This window comes from Bos indicus x Bos taurus, chromosome 4 (genome assembly GCF_003369695.1).
Source record: "Bos indicus x Bos taurus breed Angus x Brahman F1 hybrid chromosome 4, Bos_hybrid_MaternalHap_v2.0, whole genome shotgun sequence".
NCBI lineage: Eukaryota > Metazoa > Chordata > Mammalia > Artiodactyla > Bovidae > Bos > Bos indicus x Bos taurus.
Genome location: NC_040079.1, coordinates 50,831,608 through 50,850,355, shown reverse-complemented (window position 1 = coordinate 50,850,355; position 18,748 = coordinate 50,831,608). Strand labels below are relative to the sequence as shown.

Sequence of the window (18,748 nt, the reverse complement as noted above, 5' to 3'; positions counted from 1 at the left end):
CCAGCTCCCAGCTGAGGCTGCCTTTTCCCTTTGGGGAAAGAAAGATGCTGGTTTTCTTTGTTTCCTGCCTTTGAACTTCTGCCTTAAATTTGGACATCACCCATAACCTTGAGGGGCAGGGTGAAAGGCCAGTGCCTTTTGTTTGTCCACCCCACCCCCACCCCACCCTCCACCCCCATCCCACCCACCCCCACTGCCCCCCACCCAACCCCACCCCACCCCATCCCATCCCACCCCATCCCATTCTCTCTCCCTAGCCACCCAGGCAGGATCAGAGAGAGCTGCAGAGGGGATGGAATTTGGAGAGAGGCCCCATGCCCCAGACCCCCACTTTGTTTATTTGTTTGTGTGTTTGTCTAACTGGCGCGACTGGGGAAATCAAGCTCAAATGGGAATGGGACAGACCCCGAGATGAATGTCTAGGTTGATAGACAGACACACAGAGGTGAACAAGGACTCTCCTGCGGGGCAGGGAGGGAGCGGACAGGGAAGCCTAGGATTTAAGGAAAGACTTCCTTTGGGACGGTTAAAGATTAACCAAAGTCTCACAAGTTGCTAGGGAGAGTCTAGCCAGGAGGACTGTTCGAGGGCGGGCGGCGGCGAGCGGGCGCGGGTTTGATTTCTGAGCCCTATAAAAGCCCATCCTCCGATGGCTGTGACAATGTGGTCGTAAACCCGTCCGGGGCCGGCCAATTTGCATATTTGGAATGCGCCGCTATAAACCCGGCTGGGGTTTTGCAGCAATTTCTTAGATGTAAAAATGAGATCTCTTTAGCAGCGGGCTGGGCACATTCTCTCCTTCTTGTCTCTGCCTTGAGACTACTCTCCTCTCCGGGCTGCGGGCCGGAGTTTGGGCCGGGTCTAGGCGCTCGGTCGCCACGAGATGGCGCACTTCCGATCAATGTCAAAGCCGCCGGGGAGCGGGGAACCCCAGCGCGATTCTTGGCCTTTGTTCGCTTCTGATTCTAAGAGCAGCACGTTACTTTATTTCACTTGTCCCGCTCTCCTCCGTATCAAAAAAAAAGGGGGGGCTCACCTTCAAGAAGTGGTTGGTGTTGTAATTTAAAGCAGCGCGCCTTCTCTAGGCCTCGCAGGCGTCGCGGCGCGGAGAAGCCAGCTGTCCCTTGGCAGTGATTTCGGAAATGTGTCAAGGTAAGAGGCCACAAGTTTAGCAATTTCAATCTGGCTGTGGCGGGAGCGGGGCCAGGTATCTGAGCAGGGCTGGGGAAAGTGGCTGGGTGTGTGAGCTCGGGGGTGACGCTATAGGCGCTCAACTCACCCCACCCCCCTTCTCCCATCGCTCCCTAAGGTTGGAAAGCAGGGGAGGCCCCAGTGGAGAAGTTGACGGTTTTAACTCCCTGCGCCAGCATTTCACTTGAGGCGATCTTTAGATTTTGTAGAAATACTCAGAACGGGATGAACCAGGGATGGGGAGCATCCTCCTGGCTGTGCTGGCATACCGGCTTATGGTGGTTAAAAAAAGGGGCGGGGGGAGGAGATGGCGGGACTGGGGGAAATAGAGTTTCTCCTCGAAACAATGAAGTGGTCAGCGACTGTGGTCACTGGGGCAGGCTTATTCCCTGGGGCAGAAGTCAGGGAAGTAGCTGATTTCCTACTAGATGCGTTCTCTAGGTTTGTCCAACAGACTGGAGGTAATCTTTGTTTCGAAAAAGGCCAATTCGGAGAAGTCGCATTATATTTTTGAGGCTGCCAGAGAAACCTGTGTTGCTTATTTTGACTGTACTGCTATAAACCTGGCTGGAGGTTTGCAGCAATTTCTTATATGTAAAAATGAGATATTTTGCATATTCTGCAAACATGCAAAAATTGTATTGGTAAATACCTATACATTTCCCCAAGGCTAGCAGTGAGGATAAACTCTGATCAAACAATCTCTCCATCAGAATTGTCATAAAACAAGTTTAAAATAATCATGTCACTTACATTTCGGAAGCCAAACTCAAATTCCCTCTTTTTCTATATTTAAATTTTTCATTCCAGTGTGTTTTCATTAGTTTCTTGAAATGGTTATTTTCTTTTTACAAATATACTGTGCATGGGTGAGTGGGGTGGGGAGAATCTCAGAGAAAGTAGATGCTACCGTGTATGAGTGTATAATTTTGCCGATCACAGTCACCAGTCTTTGTTGAGTATGGTCTCTCAAACTCTGCCAGAGTAAAGCAAGAAGTGGGCGCCCAGACAGTGCTCTTTGCAGCCTGAGCCTTTCCTGATATCGTTTCCAGGCCAGAGGCAGTTTATGATGGACAAAACTGAGGATACTGCAATTGAGGGGTGTATGTGAGGCGTGTACGAAAAAAGTCTCCAACACTTCCCCCATCAGGAGAGAAGGGCCAGTTCAGTGGTTGGATTTAGAAAAAACTTTTAAGCAGGTTGCTTAGGGATAGACTGATTCTAAGAAGACACATCAAATACTGTATCCCTGAAAATGTTGACATTCTTAAAGACGAATGGGAGAATCAGGTCTTTGCTCCTTCCAAAATTTAAACTATGCTGTAAATACATGAATTGAAAAAGTCCAGAATTTTTGTTAAAGCCGAATATGTCAAAGTAGCATTTATTTCCCTCTCCGGGGCTGCATCTCCAACTCCACAGCCGATCAGATAATACTGCGCCCAGAAAGCACTGAGAGCAACCTCCAGATAGGAATTGTTTACTGGCTATCTCAATCTCAGTACCTGGTATTCTTTGTAAGAATTTTTTTTGTAATAACAGTTTATTATTTCTCGTAGTTTGCAAGGGCCTACTCGTAGGAGAGGGAATGCACTATTTGGTAAACTGCAGGGTAATTCTCAACAGAGGGCTTATTTCACTAGCCTGGCATTTACTTCAGCTCCATAGCTGAATGGGGTGTAATGAACCAGGTAGAAATGAGCAATATTTACTCCTAAATAAAACATGGGCCCCGGCAACTGCACAGGCCTGGTTGAAGCAGGCAGACACTTGAGAGTTTTAGGTCAAAGGCATTCTGACCACCAAGAGAGAAATTCGGCAGCTGGGAAAGAGGAGGAAAGAGAGAAAAAGAAGGCAAATGGGTGAGAGGGAGACACTGTCCAGAAGCCGACCACTGAATTGCTTTTCTTAATTTCTTGGGGGTGGGGAACCCTGGGAAAGCTGAGATGATCAATAAATGGAATATTTTATTGAGGAAGCTAACACCTCGGTGTTACAGTCTGGGGAGTGTGGAGCCTTGGGGCGGTCGGGGATGCTGGGAGCTCCGAGACTAACTGAGAAGGTAGCAGGCATTTGACTTGAGCTTCTGCTGTGTGGATATCTTCTTGTCCAAACCAGCGGGGCAAGCCAGTCTGTGTCCCAGGTGCACCCATGGGCTCTCCATTCACTCTCACTCTCGGCTCAGCAGTGGAGGGAGAGTGGCAGACCTGAGCCAGAGAGAAGATCCCACACTGGCTTATGTATTCTGTTTTGGTTTTTTTCCAAGCAAGAAACAGCACAAACTCAACATCCCATTTGGCTTATTAGAAGGGGGTAAAAGATGCTAGGGAGAAACATCCAACTCTCCCCAAAGGTCTCTGAAGACCCAAGTGCCAATGCCATGGTCTGTGAGCTCACAGCCGGCTTTCCACCTTCTCTACTCTTCAGCTGCGGTGGCCTTATCATAACAGACACGGCACCAAACTGATATTTGTAACCTTGGTTGGAGCGTGCATGCTCTTGGATCCCATTCAGCCTAGAAGGCCATTTGGCCACCCTACAGAGCTCTGACTAGACGGGGCCTGAGCTGTCTACGGCCCGGAACCCAGCTTGTCTTACCAGTCAAACTGGCAGGGCTACTGAATTCCCAGAGTCTTGGAACATTCTGGAGAGGCCAAGGAAAAGGCTTTGAGGGGCGGAAGGGGGGGGGGTGTCTGTGAATTCCCTGAAAATGACTGGGTCAAATTGTGGGAATGCACAGATTTGCGTTTTTCACAGGGTAAGTCGGAACATGCCCTTAGATTTACCAAAGGGGGTCCAACTTTCAAAAATATTGAGAAAGACAAGTTTAGATCATTGTCTTTCACTTTATTTTATTTAGCCTCCACTATCTTAAGCATTTTTCTCCTGTGGCCACTGGCCCTTCTGAACCTGTGGCCTGGGAAGATGCTTTCTGCATCAGTTTAACTGAAAAAGCACCCAGTCCTGGCCCACTTGCCTGCTGGGGCTCATTCTTCTCAAGGGACCCTCTCCTATGCTCGGAACCTACTTCCGCCTGGGCAGAAATTTCCTGATAGGCATGAACAGTACTAAGGGGCAAAGCCCCCTTCTTAGCCAGTCCTTGGCTTTGTGGCATTTCCCAGTAGCACTGCTGAACACAACAGTCCCAGTCAGTTTCACTCTCCTGACAAGCTGGGTAAGGACCAAGCTCATCTGGGGAAAGGTCCTAAGCTGCCTTACTTTCAAACTTCTGGTCCTCAAGTTCGTTGACCTCATGGGCCTAGCCTGATGAAAATTTGCCTTGGCCTTGTGCGTTTGAGGCGTTTAAGCAATATGGAGAGCGAAGGACATTTCCTGATCTCGGCACCGACCCCTCACTTGATTCGGCGGCGATGCTACTGCCACCTCAAGATCCTGTCGAATTGCAGCGAGTTAGCGCTCTCCTTTTCTACCTCTTTCGCTTTTCTTTCCCTCTGTCTTCTCCTCTTTTCCTTTTTTCTTTTTCTGTTCCTCTCTTCTCCACCCCAGAGGCCCAGTCCGCGGAGCTGGTCTCCGCGGGGCGCAGAGGTAGAAGTGGCTGGAGCGCAGCGCAAGCGGTGGCGCGGCCTCCGGGTGCTGCGCGCCGAGCCGAGCAGCCGCTGCCGGCAGAGACCGCAACTGCGTGCTTTACATCTCAGAAGCCAGCGCCGGGGCTCTGCCGCCTGCTCTCCCGTAGGCTCTCTCTAGGTCCTCTCAGGCTCAGCTTCCTCCTCCGACTAGGTTCGTGTTGGGAAGAACAAGGCCAAGTGCCTGGCAAATCACTCGGGATGCAAGGGTCTTTCCCTGCCGCCGCCCGCCGAGGCCTGAGCGGTCTGCTTCTCGGGATGCCGGCGTCAAGCCCGCAGCAGGGGCCGGAGCTGGCGGAGCGGGCAGGCCTGGGGCATCCTGGAGAGCTCTAGCCCTAGCCCTCAGGCCCGGGACAAGGCAGCGACCACCTGGGCTCCCTGGATCCGGCCGGAAAAGGTCGCGTTTCCTGAGACATGTATGAGGCCCACACTTGGCGGGTAGCACCCTAGGCCGGCCGTTTCCAGTTCATCAAGAGCGCGGTCCCTACGACCAGGGAAGGAGAAGGCCTGGGTGTCTGTTGAGCAAAGGGCCTGGCCTCCGAACGCGCCTATAACTGGGCCACAAGCCCAGCCAGGCCCCACAGGGAACGGATTTCCTCACCGCGGGCCTCGTTAAAATGCTCACACCACGGGAGTGAGGGCTGCCCCATCCGTGGGTTTGGAGGGGAGGGGGAAGGAGGGGAGGGGACAGAGACAGGAGTGTGGTGACACTGGTTCTTGTAGCCTCCTCTGCGAATGCCAAGGCTAAAGGGAGAATTCGAGAATTGGGTGGCAGAGGTGTTCGTCGGCCTACCCCACCCAAGTTTCCCCCTCCAGGTCTTCCCCTCTGGGTAAGCCAAAGACCCTCAAGATCAACACTTCTTTCACTTCCCCCCAAAGGCGTATGAGCTTGGAGGCTGCAAGGGTGATGTGGCTGTGGGGTGCCTGGACCTGGCTCTGGCCTTGGAGTAAGGGTGGGGAAGTCTTTCAGCCAAAGCTGTCAGTCGCCTCAACCCCCCTCCCCCCCCCCCCCGCCCCCACTGATGCCAGCCCACCAAGGTTCACCAACAGGAGCTGCAGAGAAGGCAAGCCAGGTGAGCACACCATGGGCAAAGATCCTAACTGGATCTACCCACTGGCAGAGGAGGAGTGGAGGGTTTGGGGCTAAGAGGCCAGGGCACTGCATTTTGGGGGAAGTTCGGTGAGGGATGCTAGAAAGAAGTGGTGATTGCCAGTTTCCAATCTCCTCTGGATTTCGGAAACTCTGAAAATCCTGGTGATTTTAGGACTAGGTCCCCACCCTGTGATAGAGCTCCGGGTCTGGGGCTGAATGGGAAGAACTTGAGGCACTGAGGCCTCCGCCGCTTAGTATTTTAAGAGTGCACCCAAGTCTGGTGGCTGATTCGAAAAATTAAAACAGGGAGCCCCCAAAGAGGGCCGGGGTGCGCACCATAAACACCCCACTTGTTAACTGCATGGGGCCCAGGGGCCCTTCAAACAGACCCCAAAGGAGGGCGCGCGTCCGGGCATGGGCGGAGCGAGCCCAGGGGCCAGGCCCCCCACCAGCCACGTTGGGGCAGCCCCCGTCGCTTCTGGCCTTTGGGTTGAGGTATCGGGTGTGCGTCTTGCGGCCCATCAATACAGATTACATATTTATATCAATCGCGGGCTCGGAGGGCGCCCTCGGAGAGCGGCCCCGCGCCTACGAAACCAAACTGGGAGTGGTCGCGCGGAAACTCTGGCTCAGGATTGGCTGCGGGCGCCCGCCGCGGTGCGGGGGGATTGCTAATCGTATTCAGCATGTTTTGCACAAGAAATGTCAGCCAGAAAGGGCTATCTGCTCCCTTCGCCAAATTATCCCACAACAATGTCATGCTCGGAGAGCCCCGCCGCGAACTCTTTTTTGGTCGACTCGCTGATCAGCTCCGGCAGAGGCGAGGCTGGCGGTGGTGGCAGCGGCGCTGGGGGCGGCGGCGGCGGCGGCGGCAGCTACTACGCCCACGGCGGGGTCTACCTGCCGTCCGCCGCCGACCTGCCCTATGGGCTGCAGAGCTGCGGGATCTTCCCGGCTCTGGGAGGCAAGCGCAATGAGGCGGCGTCGCCGGGCGGCGGTGGTGGCAGCGGGGGCCTGGGTCCCGGGGCGCACGGCTACGCGCCGGCGCCTATAGACCTGTGGCTGGAAGCGCCCCGGTCGTGCCGTATGGAGCAGCCCGAAGGGCCGCCGCCGCCGCAGCAGCCCCAGCCGCCGCCCCCACCGCAACCACCCCAGCCCCCGCCACAGGCCACCTCGTGCTCTTTCGCGCAGAACATCAAAGAGGAGAGCTCCTACTGCCTCTACGACTCGGCTGACAAATGCCCCAAAGGCTCGTCCGCCGCTGCCGAGCTGGCCCCCTTCCCGCGGGGCCCGCCGCCCGACGGCTGCACCCTGGGTACCTCCAGCGGGGTGCCAGTGCCCGGCTACTTCCGTCTCTCTCAGGCCTATGGCACCACCAAGGGCTACGGCGGCGGCGGTGGCGGCGCGCCGCAGCTCGGCGCCGGCCCGTTCCCGGCTCAGCCCCCGGGGCGCGGCTTCGACCCGCCACCCGCGCTCGCCTCCAGTTCGGTGGATGCAGCCCGGAAGGAGCGAGCCCTCGATTCGCCGCCGCCCCCCACGCTGGCTTGCGGTGGCGGCGGCGGCGGGGGCTCGCAGGGCGACGAGGAGGCGCACGCGTCGTCCTCGGCCGCGGAGGAGCTCTCCCCGGCCCCTTCCGAGAGCAGCAAAGCCTCGCCCGAGAAGGACTCCCTGGGTAAGCAGGGCGCGCTGAAGGGCTCCGCAATCAGGCGGGCTGGCAGACAGGCAGACCCAGAGAAGGGAAGGAGCAGAGAGCCAGGAGTCCGCACAGCAGCCGGCCGGCCTTGGCCCGAGCTGCAGGCAGGCTGACCTTGTGAACTTGCTTTTTTAATATTTGGGCGTGGGGACTCAGTAAAAAAATTCATGTCCCGGCTTAGCGCCCCACACCGCGACGTTCTCTGCTCTCGCCTCCCCTCACTCCGACTGGAGCCGAGGACACCGGCGAGCAACTCCCCTCTTGTGCATGCCCTTCTCCGTGCCCCAGAGCACCCAAAACCGAGTCTGGGCCCAGCCTGCGAGGCGCGGCCCACGCGGGGGGGAGGGGGAGGGAGGGAAAGTGGCTCGCCCGCAGATAGCGCGGATGTTTGTAAGGCATCCAAAATAAGCAGCCGCCAGCACCAATAAATAAGCCCATTAACCGGCGAAGTTCGAGTTTACGATCCCCCTTGCTTTTTTCAAACTTGCTTGAGGGGCGGGAATCCTCGTTGCGGGGAGAAGAAAAGGCAGATCCGTCCCGGACGCCTGGGCCCTGATCTGAGAGTCAGAGAGGGGTCATTTCGCTTCCCCTGGAACTCGAAACCGCCCAGACTGCACGTCCCTGGCTCCTCGAGAGACGTGAGGGAGGGCCCTTGACCCCAATCAGTTTTTTGTGCCTTTTCTAGCTCCCAGCTATGCCCTTCTCCCTCTCCTCAACAGGCCTTGGGTAACCACGGGGCTGGAGTGAGACACAGCCACGTTGCCTACCCGCCCCCCCCCCTTCCAAGTGAGCACCCCTGTCCTCCCAGCCTGGGGGTTGCAGGAAATGCTTGTCTGCCTTGGGGCGAGAGGCAAAAAAAAGGCGTTAAGTTCAAGATATACAGCCTGCCCTCCCAGTCCGTTCCTTCTGCAAGCGCATGGCAGCTTTGTGCTAAAACAGGTGTTTAGGGGGAAAAGTGGAGGAAAATGTAAGAGAGTAGGTGTAGATAGGAGGCCCACTCGATTTTACACATAACTTTTGGAGGAACTGCTCTCCCTGGGCAAACTAAAAGGGGCGGAGGGCGGAGGGATAACTCTCTCTGGGTGACTTAGGGCATCCCTCATACTGTAGAAACGACCCGAATTCCACTCTGCGTGCAGCCCGCATGGCCTCGATTTAACCTTCCCCTCTTTATTCTCTCAAATGCCAGGCAATTCCAAAGGCGAAAACGCAGCCAACTGGCTCACTGCAAAGAGCGGCCGGAAGAAGCGCTGCCCCTACACCAAGCACCAGACGCTGGAGCTGGAGAAGGAGTTTCTGTTCAACATGTACCTTACTCGAGAGCGGCGCCTAGAGATCAGCCGCAGCGTCCACCTCACGGACAGACAAGTTAAAATCTGGTTTCAGAACCGCAGGATGAAACTGAAGAAAATGAACCGAGAAAACCGGATCCGGGAGCTCACAGCCAACTTTAATTTTTCCTGATGAAGCTCCAGGCAATGTGGTTCATTTCGTCCAGAGAACCGTTCTCCTCCCTCTTGTCTTCGGCTCTGCCCAGGAACTCGCACCTGTGCGGGAGCCCCCCCATTCTTCCCTCCCACACTCGCCATCTCGCTGGCCGTTACATCTGTGCAGGGCTGGTTTGTTCTGACTTTTTGTTTCTTTGTCTGTTTGCTTGGTGCTGGTTTATTTGTTTTTTTCTGGGGGAAAAAGCCATATCGCGCTAAAATTCTATAGAGAATGCTGTCCTAAGTGTCAAGTGGTGACTGGGATGGTTTGCTGTCTCGGGGTTCCACTGCTTGAAATGGCCTCTGTCCTCCGGGTGCAGCTGGTTTCCTGCGGGGCCAGCAACCTAGCCGGAAGGCGGAGGTCCCATTGTAGGCAGCTGAGGTGTCTGGCCTGAGGTCAATGGTGCAAGGAGCCGCCACCGGGCTTGCCTGCCTGGAGTGCAGGGCTGTCTTTAATCAGGGGGCACAGGCCCCTGGGTTTCTTTTCTCTTTTTTCCTTGGCAAAGAGAAGGGCTTGCAGAAATGTACATGCAGGTTGGCAAAAGGGTTGACTTTGGCTGATTGGTAAAATTGAGAAAATCAGAAAGATTCATTTTTCCTTCCCCTGTAAGATAGCTCAGCTTTAAAAGAAGAAGAAATGACCAGGAGAAGGAAACGTCTCTTCCAGTTTGTGTAAGGTCTTGCATTGTGGGACTAAATTATTTCAGTTACTTTGAATTTCCATGTCCTTCTGGCTGTAGATAAATAATAGAATGTAGTTTTGTTTATACATGCAGGTTTAGTGCATTTTTTGTCATTAAATAATTGTTACCACTGGTAACATAAGACAAGCACACCACAATTCTCCCTAGTCTGCAGAGGTTCCCCCCCTTTCCCCCCCTTTTCTTTCCAAAATTCACAGAAGCCGAGGAGGGCTGGAGCAAGCGGAATAGACTAGAGAAGGGAGACATTGCTGGGTTTCCTTTATACTGTGAAGTTACATGCATAAAAGGGTCAAACCTGTAGGTGCAGAAAAAGAAAAAACTATAAAATACAAATCTGTATAAATGTCTATTATTATGAAAAATTGCCAATCTTGTTTTATGCAAATGCATTCTATCATTATTATAAATGTTAGTTCTAGTTCTATTTACTTCTAATCTTAAATCAGAATAAATTAATATTGTAATGCTGCTGTGCGTGGAAAAAAAAGATGTTTATGTTCTTATAGAAGAATAAAAGCTGTGGAATGAAGCTTTTTAATTTTACCTCTTTTTTTGACTTCTTATCTTCACCTTCCACTTTATCCCGTCTACCGCTTTTACAACAGGAGGACTAGCCCGCGCCCTCTGCAATTACTTTAGGCATCTATTTAAATATTACCTAGACGGTCGTAATTTGTCTGGGCCCTATAGCCCTGGTGCCGTAAGGTTTGTCGGCTTTTGTTCAGTTTTATGACTTGCTAGTATATCTGGATTGTGGCTGTCTTGGACCAGTGGTTTCAGTTGAGAGGGGAGCTGCATAGACAGAGGAAGCCAAACAGGATTTGTTTCTGGAGCCCCCTGGGAGGTTCGCAGAGGCTGGCTATTTCGTGGGTCTCTTGGTCCTCGACGACCCCCAGCCTAGGATTCCGGGGAGCAGGATGGGCCCACAGCGGGTCACTAGCGTCCGCGGCAGCGGTTAGGTAGACCGCGGCGGGGCTGCACGGGTCCTCCCGCCCCCAGCACGGCCTCCCCCACCTGGTCGCCCTCGGCGGGGCCACGCGTTTCCTGCTCGCGGGAGGCGGGGGGGGGGGGGGGGCGCGACAGCATGGGGGAGGGGGCGCGGGAGCGCGCGCCCCGGCTGGCTGGCTGGCGGGGAGGGAAAGAGGGGGAGAGCAAGTGGCGGGGAGCGAGCGCGGGAGGCCGAGGCCAGACAGGGAGCCGGGCTCCGAGCTGTCCCTGGCGCTTGCGAATCGCCCTGGGCTGCCGCCGCTCGGCGCCGCGCCGGCTCGCTGAGCTGCAAGATTTGGGAAACAAGCGCGCACGCTGCTCTTTCCCTCCTCTCTTCTGGCTTTCTCTCCTCCTTGCATTTTCCTCTCTCCTTTACCTTCCTTCTCCCAGGTTTACCTTACCCGGGCCGGTGGCTTCTTCCTCCTTGATGCGTCAGCGGCAGCGGCGGGCGCAGGTTGGCGAGGGGCCAGGCGCGATCGCAGGGTTCTCACTTGGCGGCGGTGGTGGCGGCGGCAGTAACGGCGGCGGCGGCGGGCGAGGCAGCGCCAAGCGGGCAGCAACAGAACTGGTCGGTGATTTAGGTAGTTTCCTGTTGTTGGGATCCACCTTTCTCTCGACAGCACGACACTGCCTTCATTACTTCAGTTGAAATCGTCTCCAGGTACCTGTGCGCGCGGAGGCCGGGCCGGGCCGGGAGGGGCATCCAACCCCTGGTCGTGCCAGGCCTGCGGTGGCAACCTCGGCTTATCCCGCACAGGAGCCTGGACCCTGCCTCCTCAACGCTCTGCCAGGCTGCCGGCCTCATCCCCCCTTCCACCCCCCCCTACCTGGCCTGGAGCAGGTACAGTCAGGTTACCTGCTCCTTCGCGGATGCCAGGGGCGTGGTAGGAATTCTGAGCCCCGGGCCTTTCAAGGTCAGGGGCGCACGCCTCTGTCCTGGCTCTCTCCTGCTCCCGGCCTGCGCCTGGCCAGGGACTCTGCCATCCTCCTGCAAGGCCGGGGCACCTCCAGCCCAATCCGGGGCACCAGATGAGGAAAGATCGCTTTGCCAGTGGAGATTCAGCCTAAACTAGGAAGCGGACAGGGCTGACAGGGGCTGGGTCACTGGCCTTGTCACTTACCCTTCTCTCTGTAAACCTCTGTCTACTCCCAAGAGTTGCCTTTGACTCTTTCTTCTTTCTTACCTTCCCTCCTTCCTTCCTCTTTTTTCTTGTTTACTCCTTCCTTTTTTCTTTCACCTTCAGTCTGTGTCCAGTTTTCTTTCTTTCTGTCTCCTCCCCAACTATTCCTTTGGGAGGAACCCGGGGGAGAGATACAGGGCTTGTTTGGGGAGAGCGGGGTGGGGGGTGTCTTATTTTTCCATGCGCCTTCAATCAGAGGTGGCAATCTGCTGAGGAAGAGCTGGAGGGGCGCGGCTGTCTAGGGCTATGGATCTCGGCCTGGTGTGCCGTGGCCCAGGCAAGGCCTCGGTTATGATCACGACCGGATGGCGGCGGCCTGGCGTTCCTACTCCGCGGGTCCTGAACAGCAGCCTAGGCGTTCTGATTGGGGGGAATTCACGTCGTTTTTGTGTGCCCATTCCGAGGGCAAGGAGGCCTCCGCTGACTTCATTGGGGAGATGAGGCTGAGTCCTGGGCTCAGCCAGGCTCGATGGAACAACACGCAGGGAACTGCCACAAAGCTTCCTCTGCTTTCCCGGCCTGCTGGTCCAGGCTCCGGCTTTAATCGCGATAAGGGAGCCCCGCTAGGGCAAAGATTGGCTGTTTGCTTGCCAGTAGTTTCTATCAGGGTCAGAAGATGTTAGATATGACATCCTTGTGGGGACAGTACTACAGAAGGGAACCGTTCCAGTGCCAGTGTGTTTCAAATAATAGGGGAAAGGAGGCCTAAATTCTAGACACTGAGTTGGCGTTCCAAGTTGTAGGCCACGGTTTGAAGCTAGAGGGGCCATTCTCATTACCGGGAACTGAAAACAATTTCCACCCCTGGGAATCCAACACGCCTACGGGCCTTCAGGCTCAAGCACACCGAACGGTGCTTCCCTTCCCAGCTCCAGCAGCTCAGAAACTATTTTCACTGCCCAGCTTGCCCTCCTGTTATCGGAGAGGCTGTCACAGGGCATTCGCCTCAATTCCTCTCTGCCTCTCAGGACTTGAGTAGTGGATTCGTTTTGGAGGCCAAGGTTTTTGAACTCTCAGGCTAGAAAAGGCAGTTTGTAATTACACCCATTTAGTGTTTCTTTATGCACACATAATCTCTTTCACCTCCAAAATAAAAGCAAACACAAAAGCCTGAATATTCTCTCTCCAAACCTGTGGCTAAATAGGAATAATATTTAGTTTTGTGATTTCCCCCTTTTCCTGGCACCAGTAAGGACTGCTTAATTCTCAACGCCGGATAATTATTTAGAAGCCATTCTATTTGGAAAGTCTAAGGTTATTTAAAGAAACATAGCCTGTTTTATTTTAAACATTACTAACAATAATTGGTGTCTTCTTTGGTTACCACAAAAAAAAAAAAAAAAAAAAAGGAAAAGGCCACCAGGCGTGTCCAGCCTATTTGCAGACAATTACGAGTGAAGGTTTCCCCCAGAGTTAATTTTTCTTAATGAAAATCTAAGGGGTCGATATTTAGGACACCCTGGGCTGCGGTGGGGGTGGGGATACGGCGGAGGAATTTACAAGGAAAGGAAAATATTAGGGAGGAGGGGGCTGAGGCGGCCTGGACCGGCCACGTCGGAGTTCATTGTGTCGGCCACTTCCCTCTTCCGGCGCGAGCAGAGGAAGGGGCACCCGGTGCCTCTCTGCGCGGCTCCGCAGCCTCTTTCTCCGGGAGAGCCTGGCATTTGCGGGTTTTCGCCTGGGACAGGGATGTATCAGGGTTTGGGGGGATTACTGGAACTGTTGGGGAGGATGAAGGAAAAACAGAAGATGGAAGCGACCGATGCCGCCCGCCTGCCCTCGCCGCCAGGGAAGAGGGCTAATGAGAAACACACTCTTGCAGGCACAATGTTCACACGTGAATTTAATTACCCCCTTTTAGGGGTCGCCTCTTTCTGTTCGGATTGGGGGTAGGTTTTGTTTTTATTTTTTTCCCCAATTAACATACAGGCCGAGGTCTTTTACCTCTGAAAGACTCTAAGGAGTAAGAAATACCTTCCTCAATTTGGCCAAGCTAAGAAACAGGATTAAAAGTCAATGCCCTGTGCCCCTCCCTGTTTTAATTTCTAGCCCTGGACTTGATCTGCAACCCCGAGTTTTAGGCCTTGTAACTGCCGAGCCGAGGGTCGAGTGGGTAACCTAGGCGGGTCCGGGATAGTGGTCAGAAAGGAAGGAGCCCAGAAGGACTCATACGGGGGACCAGAGGCTAACCGCTCCGGAGCCGGCTTCCCAGCTACTAGAGCCAAGGGGTCTCTTAGGCGGAGCTGCTTTTTCGCCAGCAAACTCGCCTTTCATTGATCCTGCCTCGTGTTTTTTCGCAGTTCGGGTTCAGGGAATGCGACGAGGCTTGCAGAGCTCAGCGTTAGGGCCTCCAAGGTCGGAACACACGGCTGGGACGCTTGTTGGGTCCGCCCGGGGTGTGGATAGTGATTCCGGCGGACCGCGAGCTGGGCGCGCTGGTAGTGCGTGTACGCGGAGATGGAGCCGAGCGCGCGGCACAATCAGGTCCTCAAATCCGTGGCCCCAGGGAAGACTGGCCACTCTCTCCCTGGCCGCTCCTCGGTGGGGCCCTCGCTGGAGGCTCAGCGGCGATTTTGGGAGCTGCCCGGGCGCCCTGCGCTCCAGTCGGGCAGATGCCGGAGGGGAGTTCACAGTTGGTGCTGCCTTCTCTGTGGCCTGTCCCTGTCCAGCGCGCTCCGGAAGAGGTGGTGGTGGCTCAGTCTGGGACGGATACTGCGTTGAATTTGACTTTTCTCGACCAGCCCCGGGTAAACTCTCATCTCTAGGGATCGCAAGGATTATTTACAGGGAGCTCGCCAACCAAACACAACAGTCTAATTTAACCTTTCCAAGTCCTCGTAAATTTTTACAGCTGCGAGTCACGAGGAGGCAAACGAATCTGTTGGTCGTTCCCAACTTCCCACCAGCCTGTGTGGCTTCTGAACAATAACTCCTTATGAAATATCATAAATATAGATTTAAATACAGTAGAGCGAGAATGCGATTTGGCTGCCTTTTTATGGCTTCAATTATTGTCTAATTTTATGTGAGGGGCTCTGCTGGCCGCACTCGCGCGCGGGACCCGCGTCTTGCTGATGGCGTGATTAATTGTGATATAAAATAGTCCGCTTAAGAAGTGTGTGTCTGGTGGTGGCGGTGGGAGGGGAGGGAGTACAGAGGCAAGGCCAGATTTGATCTTTTAATCTTCGTTGGCCACAATTAAAACAAACCCGATCGCGGAGCGCCACGATCCCTTTGCATAAAAACATATGGCTTTTGCTATAAAAATTATGACTGCAAAACACCGGGCCATTAATAGCGTGCGGAGTGATTTACGCGTTATTGTTCTGCCGGGCGGGCACGTGACGCGCGCGGCCAATGGGGGCGCGGGCGCCGCCAACTTATTAGGTGACTGTACTTCCCCCCCTGGTGCCACCAAGTTGTTACATGAAATCTGCAGTTTCATAATTTCCGCGGGTCGGGCCGGGCCGGCCGGGCGCGGGGCACGGCGATGGCCACCACCGGGGCCCTTGGCAACTACTACGTGGACTCATTCCTGCTGGGCGCCGATGCCGCGGATGAGCTGGGCGCGGGCCGCTACGCACCGGGAGCCTTGGGCCAGCCCCCCAGGCAGGCCGCGGCGCTGGCCGAGCACCCCGACTTCAGCCCTTGCAGCTTCCAGTCCAAGGCGGCGGTGTTTGGCGCCTCGTGGAACCCGGTGCACGCGGCGGGCCCCAACGCGGTGCCCGCGGCCGTGTATCACCACCATCACCACCACCCCTATGTGCACCCCCAGGCGCCCGTGGCGGCGGCGGCGCCGGACGGCAGGTACATGCGCTCCTGGCTGGAGCCCACGCCCGGCGCGCTCTCCTTCGCGGGCTTGCCCTCCAGCCGGCCTTATGGCATTAAACCTGAACCGCTGTCGGCCAGAAGGGGTGACTGTCCCACGCTTGACACTCACACTTTGTCCCTGACTGACTATGCTTGTGGTTCTCCTCCAGTTGATAGAGAAAAACAGCCCAGCGAAGGCGCCTTCTCCGAAAACAATCCTGAGAATGAGAGCGGCGGAGACAAGCCCCCCATCGATCCCAGTAAGTGTCTCCTCCTTCCAGGCCGGCCACCGCCTCCACGCCGGCCACCCGGATCTGCCGGCCCTCCAGCTTTCTCCGGAGCCTGCCTTCGCCTTCGCTGGGAGCCTCCTGAGCAAAGGCCGGGAGCCAGAAGTTGCTGTTTAGGAAGCCTCCTCGGATGGGGCCCCCCAAGTCCAGAAAGCAGTGACAAGCCGGCCTGCCGGGCTTCGGGGGAGGGGAGGCGGCGGCTGCCTGGAGAGGGGGCGGGGCAGGCGCTGCGGGACGACCCGAGACCTGGTGACCCTCTCCTTGGCTTGCCCGGGACCAAGACAGAAATACTCTGGGCGAGATTCTTCGAAAGCAACGCGTCAGAGAAAGCCTTTTGTGCGGCTAGATTGTCCGGGAGCGGCGGTAGCAACTGCAGCCCGGGCAGCCTGACCCGGGACTCTGGGGAAGACGGCCGATTCTCTCCACTTCTTGCTTCAGCCAGTGGCGGCGTAAACCCTGCCCAAGATGCGGCTGCAGGCGACCGGGACGCGAGGGTCCCCGTGCTAGATTATTCAAATAAACTGGAGAAGTGATCTACGGCCTTGGGGTGCCTAGGGGCGCCATACCGGCCTGGCCAGCTCCCACAGCCTTCCAGGGAGGTCAAAATAAGGAATGGGGAGAGTAGATGGAAAGGTGGGAAGGAAAGAGAGTCAGTGAGAAGGAGAATAGAATATTAAGCTTGCTAAGGAACACATGGCAGCGTGGTTTCCTCCTGTGTGGCAAGAAAGAGATCTGTTTGTAAATTTCACTTCTTACACAACGTGTGGAGAGTGGGAGGAAGCAGAGGAGGGGAAAGGAGGACAGAGGAGGAGAAAGAAGGGTCTGGGGTGGGTGGGGGGAGCCGAGGTTTTCTGGCGTGCAATTGTAAGTGACCGTCCCTGCGTCTGTCTGCCAGGGTTCCATTGTATCCGAGGCTCGGCTGCCTTCCCTAACCAGTTCAGCAGCGTCCTGCACTTTGGCTGAAGACCCCAGGAGTTTTCCTAGCCCCCAGCGGAGGGGGGTGGGTGTGCTTATTCACCTCCTAAATCCCCCCCTCTCTGTCCCCCACCCGCAGGTAACCCGGCTGCCAACTGGCTCCACGCTCGCTCCACGCGGAAGAAACGCTGCCCCTATACAAAACACCAAACGCTGGAACTAGAGAAGGAATTTCTGTTCAACATGTACCTCACCCGGGACCGCAGGTACGAGGTGGCCCGACTGCTCAACCTTACGGAGAGGCAGGTCAAGATCTGGTTCCAGAACCGCAGGATGAAAATGAAGAAAATCAACAAGGACCGAGCAAAAGACGAGTGATGCGACTCGAGTTCATTTAGAAAAGAGAGAGTGAGCTAGAGAGAAAGAATTGCCCGTCCTCTTCTCCTATCCCCACCCAACCCCACCCCACCCCAGCCTCCACCACCCTAAAAAGGCGGTTGGAAACTCCAGGCCTCATGTCCTAGGCAAACCCTGTTCAGGCTGGTTCCTTGGCCTGCCACTTTGATGGAGGAGGTATTGTAAGCTTTCCATTTTCTATAAGATTAAAAAAAAAAAAAAAAAAAAAGGCGGGGGCATTAGCGCTGATGGCTATATGTGCTAGCTTGTATATATAAAAAAAAAAAAAAATCTACCTGTTCCTGACTTCAAACAAACAAAAAAAACTACCTTTTTATAATGCACAACTATTGACGGCGGGCTGTATAGTTTTTAGACTGTGTGTAGTTAATTTAATTTGCTCTTTGTGCGGCAGAGCGATCTGCCCAGATACTTGAATACTGTGTTTTATTGTGGTAATTATGTTTTGTGACTCAAACTTCTGTGATGGGTGATGCACCCGTTGTGATTGTGAAAGCTAGAATTCGATTTGAACTCAGGTTGTTTATGAGGGGAGAAAGCAGTTGCATAGAGTATAGCTCTGTAGTGGAATATGTCTTCTGTGTAACTAGGCTGTTAACCTTTGATTGTAAACTAGCTGTAAGGATTTCCCAGTGACATAAAATTTTAAAACAAAAAAAGAAAGCGTTCTCTGGGATGCATAGATTCATGATTTTCTCCATTCTTGAAATGCGGACATTTTAGTTTCTACATGCTCTCTAGACCTATCTCGTCCATTGTGTATATATAATCCACATATTAAAGAAAAAGTAAACAAGCTTGAATATTGTTTTTGCACCAAACAGTGAGGAAATTTGGAGCTATACTACGTATGTGCAGATGGTTACTACCTATGGTTTACGTTTAATTTTAATTGGGGGAAAAATGAATGCTTATTGTAATGGAGTTAATTTTATTGATAATAAATTATACACTATGAAACCGCCATTGGGCTACTGTAGATTTGTATCCTTGATGAATCTGGGGTTTCCATCAGGCTGAACGCACACTGTATATTTTGCAATAGTTACCTCAAGGCCTACTGACCAAATCGTTGTGTTGAAATGATATTTAACTTTTTGCCAATAAAATATATTGATTCTTTTCTAATTTTTGCGGGTCAGCTCTTTGCACCTTCTTCTCCGGGGCAGGGGAGCCTGGGTAGTCTGGGGGGTGGCAGACGGGCTGAAATGAAGGACAGAGCTCAGCTGTGTCTCTGGCTTGGGAGCATGAACCTGCTGCAGCCAGACCCAGGCGGCCCTCCGCTCTGCCTCCCCCGCCGGCTGCCTGGCGACTGCAGGCAGCGAGCAGAGGAAGGGTGAACAACAAGAGGCGGAGAGGCCCTGCTCCCGGCTTTGTGTCCGGTTGCGGGACTGCGGGG

The 18,748-nt window shown here is 54.5% G+C and overlaps 2 protein-coding genes across 5 annotated transcripts; both read left to right on the top strand.

Moving 5' to 3' along the window:
• The first annotated feature begins 5,807 nt into the window (after positions 1 to 5,807).
• On the top strand, positions 5,808 to 10,290 carry HOXA10 (homeobox A10). 2 transcript variants are annotated; one of them, XM_027539394.1, is made up of 2 exons: positions 5,808 to 7,540; positions 8,751 to 10,290. In XM_027539394.1, exons 1-2 carry the CDS (start codon positions 6,571 to 6,573, stop codon positions 9,023 to 9,025), a joined length of 1,245 nt encoding a protein of 414 aa, XP_027395195.1. In that variant the 5' UTR covers positions 5,808 to 6,570; the 3' UTR covers positions 9,026 to 10,290. The 2 variants fall into 2 exon arrangements, 1 of the variants encoding a protein (XP_027395195.1); XR_003510753.1 differs by lacking the exon at positions 5,808 to 7,540 and adding an exon at positions 7,575 to 8,199.
• A 4,853-nt stretch (positions 10,291 to 15,143) lies between these two features.
• Positions 15,144 to 18,477, top strand: HOXA9 (homeobox A9). Of its 3 annotated transcripts, XM_027539397.1 has the most exons (3): positions 15,144 to 15,727; positions 15,901 to 15,990; positions 17,072 to 18,477. In XM_027539397.1, the coding sequence occupies exons 1-3, from the start codon at positions 15,169 to 15,171 to the stop codon at positions 17,308 to 17,310; spliced, it is 888 nt and encodes a 295-aa protein (XP_027395198.1). In that variant the 5' UTR covers positions 15,144 to 15,168; the 3' UTR covers positions 17,311 to 18,477. The 3 variants fall into 3 exon arrangements, with proteins under 3 accessions (XP_027395198.1, XP_027395196.1, XP_027395199.1); XM_027539395.1 differs by having other exon boundaries at positions 15,901 to 18,477; XM_027539398.1 differs by having other exon boundaries at positions 15,318 to 15,990.
• Positions 18,478 to 18,748: the final 271 nt, after the last annotated feature.